The sequence below is a fragment of the Melospiza melodia genome, chromosome 11, assembly GCF_035770615.1.
Source record: "Melospiza melodia melodia isolate bMelMel2 chromosome 11, bMelMel2.pri, whole genome shotgun sequence".
Lineage (NCBI taxonomy): Eukaryota > Metazoa > Chordata > Aves > Passeriformes > Passerellidae > Melospiza > Melospiza melodia.
In genome coordinates this window covers 19,587,275-19,605,872 of record NC_086204.1, presented here as the reverse complement: position 1 = coordinate 19,605,872, position 18,598 = coordinate 19,587,275, and the positions used below count along the sequence as shown (strand labels likewise).

The following is an 18,598-nucleotide window of genomic DNA, read 5'->3' as shown; positions in this document are numbered from 1 at the left end:
CCTTCTTCCCCCCCTTCCTTTTTTAAAGCAAGACAAAGAGCACTTGAAAGCTCAGAGGGGAATGGTCTGTCTTTCATGGCAGTGGCTCAGTTAGTACCTGGACTTGTGGTGAAATTAAATGGATCAGGACAGGGCATTCAAAAAAATTTCATCCAAGACTTTTTTTCTTGAAAAATGTCAGTTCATTAGCACTAAAAGACATTTACTGTTTTAGACTGTGTTTTCACCAGGAAACGCTTCCTGACCAGGATGGCTTTACTGAATAAAACCAGAAAGGACACTCCTGAACAATGAAAATCCCTGTGGACAGCACATTTATACAGGATGTTGGAGACATGGGGCACAATTTTCTGTTTTGCTTAATATTCAGACTTGGCTATGACCCTTGGTTTCTTCAGCTCTGTATAGTTATTCACTGCTACTGCTACTGCTGGATCTATTCCATGCCATATAAATAATTAAATATTCACTGGAGCAGAAAGACCTGGATTTCCCTCACCCCCCCAGTTCCTTGTCCAGGATTATCTAAACAGTTTTGTTTTTTAAACACTGCTACAGTTGTTTAATATGAGGCTGAGGTTTTGAGAGTATTTCCAATGCACATTATTTATAGAATGAAAAAGGAATCAGTAATTTCATGTATGATATCTTTGTGTAAAAAGATACACCCCAGCCTTTCAAAAGTTATTAAAACATTTCAAATACCAGCCTTTAAAGGCTCTCTAGTGTTACAAAGAAGAGAAGGTATAAGAAAGAAGCAGCTAATTCTAAAGACTCAGACATACTAGTTCTGATTCAGTCTGAGCACTTTAAATTCAAACTTCAAAAATGAAACCCCCAAATCATTCCCTTTTCCTTTCTTAGTCTCTGTCTCAATAATTGATGAAACCATCTATATGCTGATGTCAGATCTCACAAAAAAGAATGAGAAAATTTCTCCTGCTGCTCTCTTAGGCATATACTTGAATTTTTTACATATATCATATTGAATGTGGCTTTTTCAAAAAATGTCTGAAGTTCAGAGCAGCTGCATCTGTATCAGTCTGTACAATGACCCTCATTACGAGTGTTTGAATTAATGAGCTTGTGATGGTCTGGGTTCTGCCAGGGAGAGCAATCCATGCCTGCCTCTCTGGCTGGATGGCTGATGGTGGCTGAAGCCGCAGCGTTCAGTGGGTCATCGTTACTGCAGCCCGGGAGAACGGAATTAAGTTATTAACAATACAACCGTTTAAGCTTCAAAATGAAAATGTGTGCTGCATTAATTGCATAAAATTGGACACAAGCTGGCAGTCAAACAGTCAGGGTTTGTCTCCTGACTGATTTATCTCATTACCACGTCCCCAGTGAATAGATCTTCTCGAAAGCTTTAAGTATACAACAGCAGTCTTATCTAGGAGTAGGAAACGGAACAAAAACATTAATGAACCCCTTTAGGCTGTATTTTTGGGAAATATTTTCAATTATTCAGGGGTAGAATTTTATGCTTCTAAGATTTTAATGATTTCACTTGTTTTAAAAGTTAAAACATAGCCAAATGAGTTTATTACAAATCCTGACTTGGGAAAAAAAAAAAAAAGTTCACATAGGATTGCTTTTTATTTATGAATACTTCAAAGTTTTCTTTTACATACTTCAAGCTATAGATTTAGACTCAATTAACTGTTTCCTTTATATTTTTAGAACACTTAAAAGAAGATGTAAATAAATAAATGGGGTTTTCATGCTTCTCATCAGGGTAAACAGCTTTGCAGACTTGTGGATTCAATGTTATTTCTTATTGGATTGCAAAACCAAACACATTATTTACTGTCATCTCTGCAGCCAAGGGCAGGAGGGATGAACCAACAGAGCTGTACCTGACCTCAGACATAAATGTTACCCCAGTTAGATGCAGTGGTAGGACTGGGGCCTATTTAGCTCACAGTGTAAACAATCCCTAGGTTTACTCTTCTTTTCCAAGAAGCTTTTGAGAAGATGTATTATCTTGTGAGTTTGGAGTGACATAAATCAGGCTGTTTAATGAACTGATTCAAGGTGCATCAAAAGGCTCAGACTACACATTGCTCCTGTTCCTATGGTTTCCTTGCATACATGGAAACTTTTCTTAGGCTGCATCTGGAGCCTCGTGTAGGAACCCTGCAGGAGTTTGACACAGAAAGGAGGAGTGAAATAGTTGTACATTATCTTTTAGTACAACTAGCTTCAGTGACTGGATGAGCTACCAAGAAGGAGAAAGCATCAGGTGCATGACTGAGATGTGAAGTCTGAGAACAAGCTGTATTTTCAATTTTGGAGGCGTGAATATTTGTCAGAAAGCTATCCATACCTTCCACAATTTGCCAAATCCTCTTCAGGATCACATGGCATGATTTATTCAAAACTACAAAAACTTCTTTTAGTGTCCAAGTGAGATTTCCAAGCACAGTATTCCTGTGCAATTACTGTTGTGAATTTAAGTTCACCTCTGTAAATGCCTGTCAGGAATGAATCAAAGGGGCAGTAGGATACTGGAAGAAGATCTGATTCAAGTGAGATGTCATGTGGATGAAGCCATTATGTAATTGCTAAGAAAGTCCAAAAGACATCACCAGTCTATGCTAACTGTCTAAAGCAAACCTATGGTGTCCTTTCAGTGAACAATTTAGGGTAAGCATATATGTTTATAGTAATTGTGCTTAGAGCAAGGCATATAACAGAACCACCAAGAAGATATTAAACAATGAAAAAACCCTAAAATACAAACCAACAAAACTAACCTATTTCAGTCAGTTGTATGGCTTTCCTAAAAAAAACCCCACAAAAGCTGATTATACATGGATCCATTAAAAGAGTCTTTCTAGAACTGAAGGAAGATGTGTGCGACATTAATCTGCTCTGAGCTGGGGAACATCTCAGGAAATCTGCAGCCACCTGGCACATGCAGGTGCTCTTCTCCTTTCCCTTGACATCCACCTGTGCTCCCTCCCCTGCTGTGTCTGCTTGGTTCACTCTGGGTGACAGAGGACACGCCTGAGTTTCGAGTCTAATGTTCTTCCAGAGACAGCAAGGGACAACTTCATTTACTTTTTTCTTATAGAACTACTAAGCTGATTTTTTAAAAAGCAAACACTTTTGTTTGGAACATTCTTCAAGGACCCTTCAGCCTTATGCAATGAATTTGTTACTATGCAATAACACAGGATCAAATATTTTTTCTAATTACATTACTCTAAAATGGCTAATGGACATACCCCTCTTTTTCCTAAGTATGTCAAGGGACCATAGAATTGGGGCTTTAATAGCAGAGAGAAGGAAGATAAAACCTTGATTCATGTGAAAGCTCTGGTCTTGCTGAGAAATTGCATCCATTGGGTTTGGCAATATGGAAGCTGTTGATCCTGTCCACTGAACAGGGCAAGTATTTTCTGACTCGGTTATTATTTAGCACAGCAGGTATTGTTGCTGAACAGCACTGTGGTTTAAACTAATCTGTTTCAAGCAAAGTTGCAGACTTGGTCTTTAATGCCACTATATAATTAATTCTCTCCACTTTATCCACAATGGCATAAGAAATGCCATGGAGACACCTTTAACTGAAGCCACTGAGAGGTTAATGAAAAGGGGACTATTACTCTTTAAAAAAGAATAATAAAGGCATTGCTAGTCCCAGTAGGAATTTATTTCCACTAAAAAGGCAGACTGAGAAATAACAGTAGATATAAAAAAATGTTTTAAACAGCTATTTTCTGAAAAACACACAGTTAACGGTGGAGTATATCTTTCACATCTATATAAGAAACATAACTAAGCATTTATCACAAAAAAAAACCCATTGAATTTTTCAGAGCATAAATATTCACTGAAAAATGTGAGATGGTGCTATGTTTTGTTGTGGTGGAAGTCAGAGGTCAAGGAACATTTTTGATAATAATTCTTAGAATATCAAGCAATGTCAGGAATACTGATTGTGCAATGTTTCACTGAAGAACAAGGATAATAAAGTGAGGAAGCCCAAAGAGACAGTGGACTTGATGACATCACTGTGATGTGACTCACCTCAGAGGGGCTGCTTTTTTTTTCTTTTCTTTTTTTTTTGAAATGGTAACAACGGTCTGCCAGACCATGTTCTTTATTGAAGCTTGGGAAAATGTAATATCTTAGATTCTTTGAATATTTATTTTTTATATGAAATATGTTCAGTTTGAATAGTCTAGATTAAGTGCATGAAATTTGTGAGTATATGAGAAAATAGCACAGTAATGGATTTGCCAGGAATTCTTCTGCATTGATTGCAGCAGTATTACTAATCTTGAATCAACCTAAATGTACAGAACTGAATAAGTATTAGAGCTGTCCATTAAGATTTGATAAATGCACTAATCCATTAATTTTACCTTTTTTTGTTGAATAAATTATTTGACAAATAATGGTAAAATTCATCAAATAAATTATCTGATGAATGTATTTTTTAAGTAATCGACTACCTCTAATGAATATGCAGGCAGTTCCTTAATGAAAAGCATTACTCTACTGCTAGCCTGCTTTCATCACTCATATGTCACTTTTTTGCATTTTGCAACTGCAATCTGTATATTTTATTCATTTACCCATTCATTTATATAAGAAAGGTTCAACCAGTATGGTTAATCAATCACTGAAGTTCTTAGAATATTTTTGCTTTACAGTTGATTATTCATTACATTTATCAAAAAAGAGCTTGGATTTTCTGGGGACACCACTCCAAGAATTATTCTTGGCTTGTACGTTCTAAGTCAAGTGCACAAGAATGCTCTGAAAATTGCAGGGTTCGTGTATAAGCCATTTTTATAGTTGTAAACACTACAATTACCAATTGTTTCAAGAAACTGGAACTTGAAGCCAAGCCAGACACCTTCAAAGTCCCTAAAAACACTCATTAGAGAGGTAAAACAAGGAATAGCATGCAGGAGCTACCTCCTCACTGCACAGCACTGGGATGTTTGGACAAAAACCACAGAGAGGATTATTTGGATGATGTTCAATTTTGGAAATGTTCCAACCTCAAAGAGCAAGTCTGTATTTTTCATTAGGGAGGTGATCTCAACAAATGATAGTGATAGATTTATACTGTCAAATGGCAAATTGTACCTATTAATGTTACAACACGTCACACTTCTGAGTCCTTGTTCCTCACAGAGGTGTGCCAATTTATTGTGACAGTGACAGTAGGTACAACAGTCAAGTCTGCATGACTCTGTCGATACTGTAAAGGCACAAATCATGTTTTCATGGGTGACTTTGAACTTGCTGCACAAAGCTCAGCTGAACAGATTTGATGGGAGAACATTGTGGGAGACAGGTATATTAGAAGGGTTGGCTGGAGCTGCACTTGGAATAGCAGTGATTCTTTTCCAAATTTTCCTTTTAATGTCTCATAGACTTTCATAACTACAGTGTTAACAGCCCTTGGCCCACCCTTCCAGACATCATTTCTACTCCCAAATGGATAACTAATATATAACTGAACCTCAAAATAGGGTACAAGTGGAAGAACTTATGCTGTATCTACAGAGTTTAAAAGATGAAGATTCCAAAACCACCAGGGGTACAGAATAAAGCCCTTACACAGGTCTACTCCCACTCAAAAAGCTATGATGCCAGGGGTGGGGAAAGCCATGTTGAAATGCTCCAAAATGGGAAGGAGTTTGTTGCTGACAGAAATTACATGCTAATCAAAACTGCAGCCACGTCACCCTGGCGACAAATACTCATTTCCATTGTACACACTTATTACCAGGGAGATTATTCCTGTAAGAGTGTTTTACAATAGTAAAGAAACTCTTCTAGGGCTTCTTTATATTCTCTGGGTTTTTTCCTCCCCCATTTTCATATCTTTTATCTCCGGGGTTTATATTTTTCTTTGCCTCAATCAGTCTTTGGCTGCCATGTGTGTGAATGTTTGTCCCTTAAAGCTTGAGATAAACTCACGTTCCTATTAAAAAGTTTAAATACATGTTATAAATAATTTCTCCATACTTGTATGCTTTGATCTAATCTACTGCATAGTTTTAGTTAAAATGGTTGTGGTTCTAAAGATTACAAATATTAGGAGGAAGGAATAAATTGTAGAAGTTATCTTCAGTTTGCAGCTTGTTTTCTAAAGGTTTAAAATGCTCTTTCTTTGCTAAGTCCATCTAAAGAGTTTCTGACCCACTTCTTTTCATGTACAGTCACCAATCTAATAATAATAATAATTTTTAGATGGGATCAATAAGCCCATTACTTTGCACTTAAAACTTCTAATAGAACCTCTATATTAATAAGCAAACACCTTCAGAAGAAGTGTTTCTGCTTAGGCAATCAGAGAAGAACTTAATTTGTACTCCTGATAAACACTTGAGCTCCCTATGCTTCATTTTTACTACAGATTTACAGCCCAAGGACATGTCTGAAACAATGTGCCCTGAGACAGCTGACCATTGGTACAGGGGGGGTTCTGTTCATCATTTACATGCTGTCTTAGAAGCATATTACAGTATAATCCAAACGACAAATCTCCTGGGTCCCACTCACAGAAAGGGAAACCACCATTTGGGTACATGGGCATTTGTCCTGACAATGTTTTTAATGGTTTTGTGCAAGAATTTTGTGGTGAGTAGCCCTCCAGAGAATTGGTATCCATGGTCTCCTAACTGTCTTGGAAAATCTGCAAATTCAATGCTATTAGCAGATGAAGTTTAGGATTAAAGGTAAACTTGAAGCTGCCAGATATTTCAGCTTTGAATGATGGTTGTAGTGCTCTATCTGGTTATTCTAGAACAAAAATGATATTTTCTTGTCAGAGTTGTTAACTAATATTTTTTAAATTCTTTCTCTTTAATTAGCTGTGGGCAGAATGGAAACATTGGGAAAAGATTGGCTCCTGTAATTAAAAGGACTGCCTGAGTGGCACTACTTTGGAAAGAGTAATCTTTGTCATGTTGAAGCCCATGCAGTGTTCTCAACAGGAAGGCTGGACAATGGAAACAGAATTGCTACCAACAATGTGCTTTCCACGGAGAAGACATCTGACACCAACTTCATCTTCCAGTGTCAGTGCCTATTTTCATAGGGTTTTCCATATTTTCGTGTACTACCTGGATAGAGCATGAGCAAAATACCTAGGTACCTACACCCTTAGAAAATATCCCTCTTGAAGTTCAGGCTTCATTTTGCTGTCAAAACAAGCTGTCAAAACCCTCAAAAAAACCCTGGAGCTGCTGAAGCACCTTGCTGAAAGCAGATTGCCTTTCCCCCCACAATCTAGGAGCACACTGTTATGAAGAGACACTAAATGAAGTATACAAATGCTGGGAAAACAAATTAGCACAAAATACTTCTATAACACACCAAAAGTAGCTGAACAGGGCTCTTTGCTGTTCAGCTACAGGTCTTAGGCAAAGGAGTGAGAGAGAAAGAAACTGTCTGGCAGCTCTCCTCATCCATAGGAGGGCTGCACTGGCATACAGGCCTGGATCGTCTTCTAACACCTCCCTTTTTCCTTTTAATTTGCAGGGATTGCTGGAAGATCTGGAGTGCTCAGAGAATGTCTACAGGCCTCAGAGTCCAGCTTGCAGGATTTGCTTCTGCAGCCAGCCAGATTTACAGCAAAGCCACTGCAGACCTGCTCTGCCTCTGTGCTGTGTACCTGAGATCCCCACTGGGCACAGCTCAGCTGGAGCTGAAAACAAGGTTACAGATGCCTGCCCTTGGAGCATTTTGTGTGTTTGATAATGCGATTTTCGTGTGCTAACCCTACAGAGATACATCACTGTGCATAAATCTTTACTTGAGGGCAAATGAGGAGCAGCAATGAGAGAAATAACAACAAAATCCCAGCCCTGCTGCCTCCATGGAAGGAAAGATAAGGTCCAAAGAGGAAATAGGAAATTGTAAACATAAACCTAAGAATTGTAAGAACTTCCTAGTAAAGGATGATGCCTTGCCATGATTTTATTCATCTTATTAACCTGCTGGACACCAGGGCTATCTGACCCAGAAACACTGACCCAAGGGAGGTCAGGGTGCTTTGCCTCTCCAAATTTGCTGTGCTCACCAGAAGGGTGAGATGGGGAGGCATAACCTTGCAGCTATATCTGGCAGGTTGTTTCCAGCTGTACCCAATATGCAGTGGGAATTTGGCGTGAAATTTGACCAGAATTATACCTGATACTTTATTAAGCTTTGAAATGGATAATGCCTTGACATAAAACTGTTTCACTACCAAGTTGAATGCGTTATGACCTTCCACTTTTTTTTTTTTTTTTTTTTTAACAAATCCTCACATTATACCAAATAGCTTAAAAAGGAACACAGCTGTAACTGACTTGACCGTGGGTGTGTGTTGTGGGGCCTCACTATTGCAGCTTCTCCTCCTGTTAGCTCAGCTATCACTGTCAACACAGTCGTACAGAATACAGCCCCATTACAGCCAGAATGGTTCCTTAAACTTTATAGCACTTAGGAATGCTCCTGAGACACCAAAAACATCTCGATTCAGAATTGAACATGTAATACCTGCCAAATTTGCAGGTTTGAAACCACTTCCAATAGGAATTAAAAAGGCCCTCTTCACGGCTGAAATAGGGCTATCAATACTTGACTTGTCTGCCCATGTGAAATAGCAGGTTCTTTTCTCTGACGTCGCAATTTTGTCTAAAATGGCTTTGATGATGACAGGGTACATGCGAATGATAAAACCACAAAGATGACAGTCTAATCTTACAAAGATGACCGATCACTGATAAGAGATTAAGTCACACAACATTTGAAAAACCAGATTATCTGTCTGCTAGGATGGTGTCTGTGTAACACCTCCTGCTGAGCCATGCTGAGATGCCAGTGACATACAAAGATGCCTCTCTGTAAAAACCAGAAATGCTTCACAGAATTTCACAAACCGTTGGGATAAAAGAAAGAGAGTAAGAAAAAACTCCCCTGATATTATATTGAACTTTTTTTGTCAAACATTCATTTTTCAGACTAGTAAAGTGTTTAGATGTACAGCATATAAATAATTTAGAGGTACTATTAAAAGGTCTAAATTAGTCAATTCTGCCCTATAATTAGCACTCACAGCTATGCTGGCAATGGGTGGGTGATTATTAAACACCTTTTATTATTGGCTTTATGTACTACAATAAAAAATTAAAATTATACTTACAAGAATTATTAGACATGCTGGTCCTATAAAACTCCATATAAAGTTATTCTTAGTGCTGAGCCAACATCTGAAAATTAAACAGCAGAAAATGCCTTGAAATGTGCTTTTGTGATTATTGTCTCCGCCTGTATGATGATTTGGACACAGAAACAGTGACTTACACTTCTGTGGTGCCATAGTACTTGTATCCCAGTGCAGCAGAGATTCCAACAACCACGGCTGGGCTGACATAGCCAAAGACATAGAAATTCTTGTGCAAGAAACCCTTGTTGTAGATGACTCCCACAACTATAAGGTAGAGGTGAATACCTTCAATGCACATCCATGCAAAAGCAGCTAGCAGGAAATAATGGAGTAGTCCAGCAGTAATTGAACAGAAGAGCTAGAAATTCAACCAGAGAAAGCAGGAGTCACAATCCCATTAACAGGCTTTTGTCAATATATATTATAACATAACAGTACATGCACAGCAACTGAGTGACCTTAAAGTGGGGATTCAGCCCAGTTGTAAAGCTGGTTAACAAGAACTTGGCCTACACCCATTTGTACATTTGCTCATTAGTGTTTTCTGTAGCAAATGGTAAAATAGACTAATTCCACTTTTAAAATTAGTTTCTGTCTTTCCCATAAGTGGCTTGACTAGTTTGATCCTATTGTTATAGCTGAGTAGTCTATAGGCTTGTTCTACAGAAAGTTAATTTTTATTATTTTGATAACATTGTAATTAGGAATCACAAGGAATTATTTCTGAAATAACTTTTGTTATACAAAGTGTTTGTAAAATGATATTTTTCAATCCATCAGTGCTGGAGTGCTACCTCGGGGATAGCAGCTCGTATTTTTTCAAGTGATTTTAAATCCTATTCAGCTACTTATAGTAGGATATTTTGATAATTTATGCATAATTTTATTTCTTGAAACTAATCTGAGATGCAAAAATCAACCCCCAGATTTCTGAAAAGCAAAAGAGGTCAAGACCTCACATGTGGTCCTCCAGCCTACAGCTCAATATCTCAGATGTCAGCTTGGGATTGCAGCTCTGGCCTGATTTTAGAGAACACTGTTAACCTGGGGGCCACCATCGTAGCTTTATACAGCATCCTAAGTGAAGTGAAAATGCTAAACACATTGAGATCTCATTCTCAGTAAAGGTGACAAATTTTAAGTGAAATCCATGTAGTAAAGTCACTACACACCAGCTCAGATGAAGGGCCTGCCTCTTTAAATGACCATTTTGTATTTCCTGTTACTGTACTGGGAAGGCAGGGTCACTATTGTAGGTAGGAAGTGTGGGGAGTGGAAGGAAGATCTTATCTTATACTGTATATTTATTTTGCAATACAAAATCAAGGCACAAGTGAAAACTACCCACCTTGTTATTGTTCATATTAATTCCAATCAGAAAAATAAGTTCTGCCAGGAAAAGGCTGCAGCAGAGGTTTTTGTGAATTGTCGTTCTAGTGCTTTGAATTTCACTGAAGAACCAGAAGGTGAAAATGCACATGGAGAGGCAAATCAACGAAATAATTATTCCTAGCTGAGTGATTCTTGTAAGAATGCTATAATTTGTAACACCCTGGGGGAAAATTATAATATAGTATTTAAAAGAACAGCTTTGTAACATCTCAAGAAAGACCTCATTCTATAATACAGCTCTTTTCTTCTTTTCTACAAAATATTAATCAAAACTGTTTGCAGAGTTTCACTGGAAATGTACACTTTGGATAATCTAAAAAGTATTGGGTTTTTGTGAGACAGATATAATTCTAGGGGAAATTAGTAATAAACTGTATATATTCCTGCTCTTGCGTTTTCTGATATTTCTTAACGAAACTTTTTATTAACATCAGTATCTCCTAATAAGATTTTCAAAATCAGATCATTTCAGTGAATTACAAATACACTGGCAGTAGGACATCTATTAATATGACACAAATATTTTCTAATATAAAAGGACTTATCACAGCAGTGACTTAGATAAGCAAAACTGAATAACTGTCTTACTGAATTTGCAACATGATCAAAACAAGACTCTGAAATAACAATCACTTCAAGCAAATGCTATTCCAGATATTTAACATGAACTTTCTCCAGAGAAACACAAGATACTTCAATACTGGACGTGAATATTTTCTGTATAAGAATACAATTTCTTTTGCTGTTTGCTATTTGAACAAAGAAACTCTGAAATACATGACTGTACATCAGCAAAAGGATGGTATTCAGCTGACCATAAAATATATCCCAGTATTTTTTTACTAAATAAAGGATGAGAGATTCTTCACCTCCCAGCCTTTCTTTTCAAAATAACTATATAGGTACCTGCAAAGGTTTTAAATTTCAACTGAAGACTTAGGATGCTATTTAGCAACCAGGAAACAGCCTCTATCAGCATGAAATTCACAGTGTGAGAGAACTGTCTCAATACAGTATATTCATGCTAATATTCTGCTTGCTGTCAGTTCTGATACCTTATAAAGCTGCCTCCTGAGGCAGGACCTGAGCTCCTGCAGATCCCCACTGAGACCCTGGAAATCAATGGAACTTCTTAATGTAAGAAGGACATAAATTGAATGGCCATCCTCCCAATTTTGTGCTGGTCGGGAGTGCCCATGTTTAATAGCCATAAACTTCAGAATGATTATGCTGCTGCAAACTCTCCAGAGAGAATTTAAAGCAGATTTTTAGATGCCAAGGTTAGACAAATGGGTGGCAAAGTTTTGAGAGACAGAAATTCAGGGCCATATGGTTACTGACCACCAATGAATGGCAGATAAATCCCACAGCAGTATTAAAGTGAGATGTAAAATGAAATGCAATGCTCCAAAAATAAGCACAACAGACTGTGTTTTTGGAACAAGATACTTTGCTGCATCACTGCTCTGTAATACTGCAGAAAGGACATAAGGAAATTCAAACACATATGGGAGGAATTTTGTTTGCTTTGTGCACAATAAATTGTGTGTTTGCTGAACAAAACTGAGAGACAACCTAAAGGGGGGTGAGTATGCAGGTTGCACTAAAATAAAAACATAAGGAAAGAAAACAGAATAAAGTATCAGGTAAAACACTAAATTAAAATAGCACTTACAACGGAGCCACCTGAGGACATCAAAACAGCAAAATGAGTCAGATGATTACATTTGCATGAGATATGAGTGGAGTTGGAATGTGTCAGCTCACAGCCTTCTGTAGCCCAGTTGCCATTCATTGTGTCTGAGTAGTTCCAAAATGCACATTTAATGTCTTTATCTGCAGTCTGGAACAGAAACAAGATGTTCTGCTGATGGCAAAAGGCAGGATATTTCCCATCAAGAGACCTTTCTTACGCTAGACCGCACAATTCATTAAAAAATGCTTGTTATCATTGGAAGGTTGGGAAACAAAAAACACATTCTGCAAGGCCTATTCCAAGCAATTAAAATGTGGCTGGGGATGGAAGCAATTTATTCACACAGCTAAAACCCCACCAAACATGTAGTCTAATCAGATTACTGAACCCTGCTGGCATCTGCAAAGATGTTGGAATTTTTACCTATTGAAAACATTGTTATATATATTCTTGCACCTGCTGAACATGGAGTAGACTCCAAGGTTACAGCCACATTGCTTATCCATTCCAAATGAGCAGTTCAAAACCTGAGACTTATTCCATGCATTTTACAAAGCAATCTGGGATAAAGCCAGGGTCATATCACACCTGCTATATCACCTGCTACACAACAGTGATGAGGAAGACCATTAGTATTATTTAGTACAGTGAGTGCTTACTAAATCTAGTCAAAGACTAAGTCTCCCCTATAATGTAGGCTTTATAAATACATGCAAATTTATATAAAGGTGATTTCTAACTCAGAAGGGAAGAAACAAATTTAAAGGCTGTGTAACCAAGGTTAGCACCTTGTTCCATTGCTCACCTCTCTACAGAATTGCTTTCTTGTTATGTTTCTGATGATTCTTTGTGCTGTGTGAGGTAATTTTTCACATATGATTCAAGCCAGCAAAAATCTGTATTTGCTGGAAGTAAACTTCTCAGTTTTAAGTAAATGTGTTCAGATTTCAGAAATAGCAAAGCTCCAAAACTATAGGTTCTGCTATTACCCCCTAATTCCAGGTTACCTTTTTTGCACAAACCTTGACGCATTACTTCCCCTTTTTTTTAGTATACATGCTTAACTGTCTGATAAACTTTCAGAAAACAAAACCCACCTAAGTACAGAACAATCAAGATCCTGTTATATTCTCTGGTTCAGACATCTGCATTTTATCCATACTACAACCCAGCCAAGATGGCATCATTGCCCTTGCTTAAGCCCCATAGCAATTTTCCTCTGTACCATATTTAGTATATTGCACTTAGGATGTCACATTTGAGATTAATCTTATTAGAGTAGTAAACTGTAACATCACATCAGCAAACAACAGAATTATGTCTTAGTTCATCATATGCTGCAGGTATGCTTACATCACATAAAATGATTGGCTAATGCTTTGTTTCACTTGAAGCTGATAATAAAAAACCTCCTTACCTTGGCATACTTTAAGGTAAATGTTATTTTCTCGAGCTCATAGAGCGTGGGTGGATTTGAGCTAATTGCAACAGCTATAACTGCAGAGCTCACTGTCTGTCTCTGCTCGGAAGGGTCTTTGGAGGAGAGGTTTTTGGGCGAGGAAAGCAGCGAGCCGATGTTGCTGTACCGCAGAAAGACAACTGCCACGGTGCCTATCAATCAAACACACCAGGGTTAGGAGTTTGGGGGCTTTTATGGAAGAACAAAATTGAAGGCATTAAGGAAACAATAAACAATAGACATTATTGCTGCTATTGCATAAAATATGCAAAACAGATGGAGTCTTTGTGGAATACTTATAAAAATGTTTTAGAGACAATGAAATATAGCTTTATTTAAAACAATGTAACTGGCATTGGAAGTAAAAACGTGTGTTCACACCGGCAATACTAACTAGATATATCCATATGTATTTTTCCTAGAGTAATGTATAGTTGCTGCTGTTCTGCAACTGGTTACACATGTGGTGTCAGCTCTTATAGACTTAAATGTCTCTGACTTGAAGTAAATACTGGACTTTTCTGATGTTTGACTTCCATTACATTGGACCCAGGATGGGAAAAAGAAAAAGATATTTTAGGGTTCAATGCTGATTTTTAAAAATGTGGAGACTTTCTCCCTGGTACCACAATAAACCACATTTTTAGATACTGATATGATTTGAGATACAGATTAGATGGAAGACAAAGATTTGAAAAATCTTTTCCATGTTTATGAAATTATGTGGTATGAGTCCATAACTGTTTAAACACATGTATTTATATTTAGTGATATGCATTTATATTTAGTGGCAACAGTAGTTGCAAGCCCTTTCTGTGTAACTCTGAGGTACAAGCCAGATCTGGGTCTTGCTGGTTTTGGTACTAAAGATTAAACGTTCTTGCCCCAGTGAGCTACTCTCTGAACAGAAAAATGCACCAAATTTTGAAGGAGAGTTGAGGGGGGCTGGCCCAAAGTCATACAGCAGATCTATGGCTTGAGAAATGGATAAAGCTCAGGTCTGTAGCATCAATGCCCAGGGTGAAAACTCATTGGACACTGTGCCACTGGATATATTAGAAATATCAGTCTTGAGACAATCAAGGAGAAAGGGTCACAAAAATACCTTGTCTTCTCTGTAGCTAGCAGTGGGGAAGTTCAGCCTTGGTAAACTGCACATTTGGCTGTTTTCTAGTGGGTAAAAGTCTGTCTAAAGTGTTTATTAACCCACCTACTCTTCAACCTTTGTTTCTTACCATTTGGATGAGGTTCCTTTCTCTTCTTTGGAGAGATCTTTACGTAATCTCCCCCTGTGTATACATGAGGGTGGATGTGTTTCATGTGGTGTGAATCAAAAGCAAAAACCTTGAGTGCTGTAAAACAAGAAAAATACTGTACAAATCACAGCTCCATTATGGCCTGCCATAATTTAGAGTTGGGTTAGTAAGTGTGCTACTGGATTGCATAATTACTGTGAATTTTAAGACTCTATCCTTGTGCAAAATATTTCAAGAAAAATGTCATTAATATAACACGTTTGTTTAAACATCTATTTTTTTAAATTTTCATGCATACATTTTGCTCTCATACTTTTTACTCTTTCTATGAAAAATATAGTCTCTTATTTACCTTTCCTTAAATTAGGTACTGGAAAAACAATGTAGGTTACTTTAGGAAGAGCTATTGCTTTATTAAAAATGTATTTCTGAAAGGGGCTACAAATCACAATTATAAAAAGGAAAGCACAAAATTCTCCACTGAATAATAACATTTGATAAAAGCCAACTTTTGAAAAGTATATGTTTTATGGTTATCCATCCACGCTACCAAATACACACTGCACCATGAACTAATGATGTGTCTTGTCAAAAAGCAAACAAGCAAGCATCACCCCTTAGGACAAAAACTACATTAGAGACTATTGAGCTCTTTACTTGCTTCATTACGGCGCTGAGTTTCAATCACCCAGGATGGGAATAAAAAGAAGTCAATAGGGCTTTTTTTAAAAACAAAACAAAGTAAAGCAAAACAAAATGAAACAAAACAAATCTAAAACTTGACTGATGGAGGAATATCACTAAGCTAGACCATCTGCATTGCTTATAGCACAGCACACAAAAATAATATGAGCTATTCAATAGACCAGCTGTCAGAAAATGTTTGTAAGGACATAAGAAATTGTTTTCTTTGGCTGGAGTTTTGTAAAGCTCATAGTTCAAGAGCTTACACCAAAAAAAGCAGTGGAGAGAGAGGGGTGATGTTGTAGGTCTTAACCTAAAATTGTATTGTCTGGCACATATGAGACCTGTGAAAAATTTATTCATGCTGAAAAACAGTAACAAAAAATTTGAGTGTTTAGGTCCAATTTGGAAATTGGCTCATCCAGTTTACCATTTTAGAACAAAATCAAGGAATACAATCATTAACCTTTCAACATAGGGATTCCTCTCCATTCTCTTTATCAGCTTTTTCTGTCACCTTGGTGACTGACACCTACAGTTCCACTGGAGACTGCACCCGAACCCTCTTTGCTGACTTCCATGGCCTCAGCCCTGTGGTCATGAGAGCCTCTGCTTTCGAGCAGGGCAGGTGTGGGGAGGGAGCACAGGGGCTTTAGAGCAGCGCCTGGCACTGCCCTGCACCTGCTGCAGGCCCAGAGGGGCTCTGCAATGAAATGAGTCTCATTCTGCAGAGTCCATGTCGAGGAACAAATCCCTCCCTTCTTTTTCATCACTCTAATTTATTTTCAGAAAGGTGAGGGAAGAACAGGTGGTTTGACCAGCCTCGAGACCACAGTAGGAATCTTACGCATCAAGTCATCATATGAAACAGCAAGCTGGTGAGAGACACTGAAGGACTGTACTAAATCTAAAATAACAAATCAGATCACATACAGTTTGGGGACATTCAGAAAAATAAAGATGAAGGAGTGGCCATTGGCAAAGGAATCTGCCATGCTTTATCAGGATTTGCAAAAGTGGCTGGTCAGCCTTACTCTGCTCTCAGTAGAAGGAATGGTAAAACTATTATTACCAAAGCAAAATCAGCAGGTATTGTTGGGAAGACAGCAGCACACAGGGTAGAGAAGGTAGGTGAACAAAATGGTGCAGTTGAGATCTAACCAATTCTCCTCCTGGGGGATTCCTCTTAAAGTGAGAAATTCCTGTTGAGATTATGCCACTCAAGATTAAACTCACTAGGTACAATCCTTATTCCAAGTTCATTTATAAGAACTACACTGAACCAAAAAGAGTAAAAAAAGTCTGTAGAAAGTAAGTCCAAATTTTGTTCCACTGGTGTTTTTTATACACATAAGATGCATAGATAATTTTGTGCTTATAAAATGAATCTAGACTGTGTGAATATGGCCATAATGAGAGATTTAAAGAGAATATGAAAACAAGTTCCTTCAGTCTCTCAATTTATTTTTTTGCTCTGGACTCAAAGGTTTAGTCTTTGAAAATTATGATACCTACACTGAAAGTCAGGTGTTAGTTACAAAAATCATACAAATTAACACCTGTTTCTTTCACATAACACCATTTCTAATCTTTATAATTGTGTTGAAAAACTCCTCAGTTTAATCCACATCTGAAGTATACCTCAGAATAATTTTCTTTATCTTACCTATGTCACTTGCATTAGCATCCAGCTGGGCTGTCCTTTTGAAGCTCTGTGACATGAGAAGTGTGGCCTGCTCTGCTGTGTGCAGCAGCTTGGTCAGGCTCCTCCTTTGGTTATCTACAGGCAGAGCTTCCCAGGCTGTAATTTTGTCTTTTTGTAAAAAATTGTTCACGGTGTTGACCAAAACCTGTAAGTAAAACACGTGTTTGAGAAGAGTCCCATGCTATCTTTGGAATAAGGACAAACCCCACAGCTCCAAGGCCTGACCCACTCACGTTAATGGTGGTGTTCTGCAGGGCTTCACTGTCAGAGACAGGGTCACTCATGGTGTTCCACGGTGAATGGGACAGTGCTTCAACATATGAAATCACTTCTACAGGTAAAAGGGGTCCCAAAGTATTTTTATTAATTTCTTGCAGCTTCTCCAGAGGTGTTTTTAAATGACTAATCTGAAAAATGCCAGAATTCATATCTCAATGAAACAATTAAAGCAATATTTCTGCACGTGAAAATGAACCCAATAGACTGATATCTGTTAATTAACATACTGGTTTATAAGAAACTTGTGAATAAACACTCCTACCCAATCAACATGTTGACCTATAAATTATTGATATTACACATGTCTAGTTATAACCCTCACAAACAGCCACAATTAAAAAAATGGTGTGCTACCATTGCACATATTTTTCCTTACAGCAGCTAAGTTTTATTTATCCTGATGATCTGAAGCAAACTAGTAAATGTTCTGCAAAAAAAATTAAATATCAATGATATGATTATTCTGCTTCTGTATTAATCTATTGAATTTTCTTTTAAAATTTAACTGAAGAGGTGGAAACAGATGGGAAGTATTTGTATTTTTTTAGTTGTTTTTTCTCAAGTGCAAATTATAAAGCATGTAGTTGATTGCACTGTACCGCCAATTTCTCCTTCAGTGCTTCAGCTTATAAACTGCTAAATGCACTTACATAAAACAGCTAGTTTAAAATATAGGCAGGAGAGTGTGAGATGAAGGTTAACCTTCCTCATTTCAGTCTCATGGCTGAATAAGAGAAGAATTCTTATTTCACAAAACTGGAATCTAATTAATAAAACACCCAACATCTGATTTTGTATGATCTCCACTCTCTGCTGTTGAACAGCTTTTATGGGGCTTGCTTTGCCTTTCACTGTAACTGAACAGAACTAGCAAACAGGCTAAAAATCTGACAGTTATTTACAAGAAAGTATTTTTAATTATCAATTTAAGTTTAGTTTG

The 18,598-nt window shown here is 37.5% G+C and overlaps 1 protein-coding gene across 1 annotated transcript in view; it reads right to left on the bottom strand.

The window, feature by feature from the left end:
• ADGRL4 (adhesion G protein-coupled receptor L4) overlaps nt 1-18,598 on the bottom strand; it is a 72,818-nt gene that overhangs the window by 9,111 nt on the left and 45,109 nt on the right. The window contains exons 6-13 of the mRNA XM_063165839.1: nt 17,613-17,786; nt 17,341-17,524; nt 14,970-15,086; nt 13,693-13,886; nt 12,255-12,422; nt 10,536-10,739; nt 9,325-9,545; nt 9,164-9,230 (exon numbers count right to left, since the gene is read on the bottom strand). Coding sequence (XP_063021909.1) covers nt 9,164-9,230; nt 9,325-9,545; nt 10,536-10,739; nt 12,255-12,422; nt 13,693-13,886; nt 14,970-15,086; nt 17,341-17,524; nt 17,613-17,786 — 1,329 coding nt within the window. The remainder of the gene's footprint in view (nt 1-9,163; nt 9,231-9,324; nt 9,546-10,535; nt 10,740-12,254; nt 12,423-13,692; nt 13,887-14,969; nt 15,087-17,340; nt 17,525-17,612; nt 17,787-18,598) is intronic.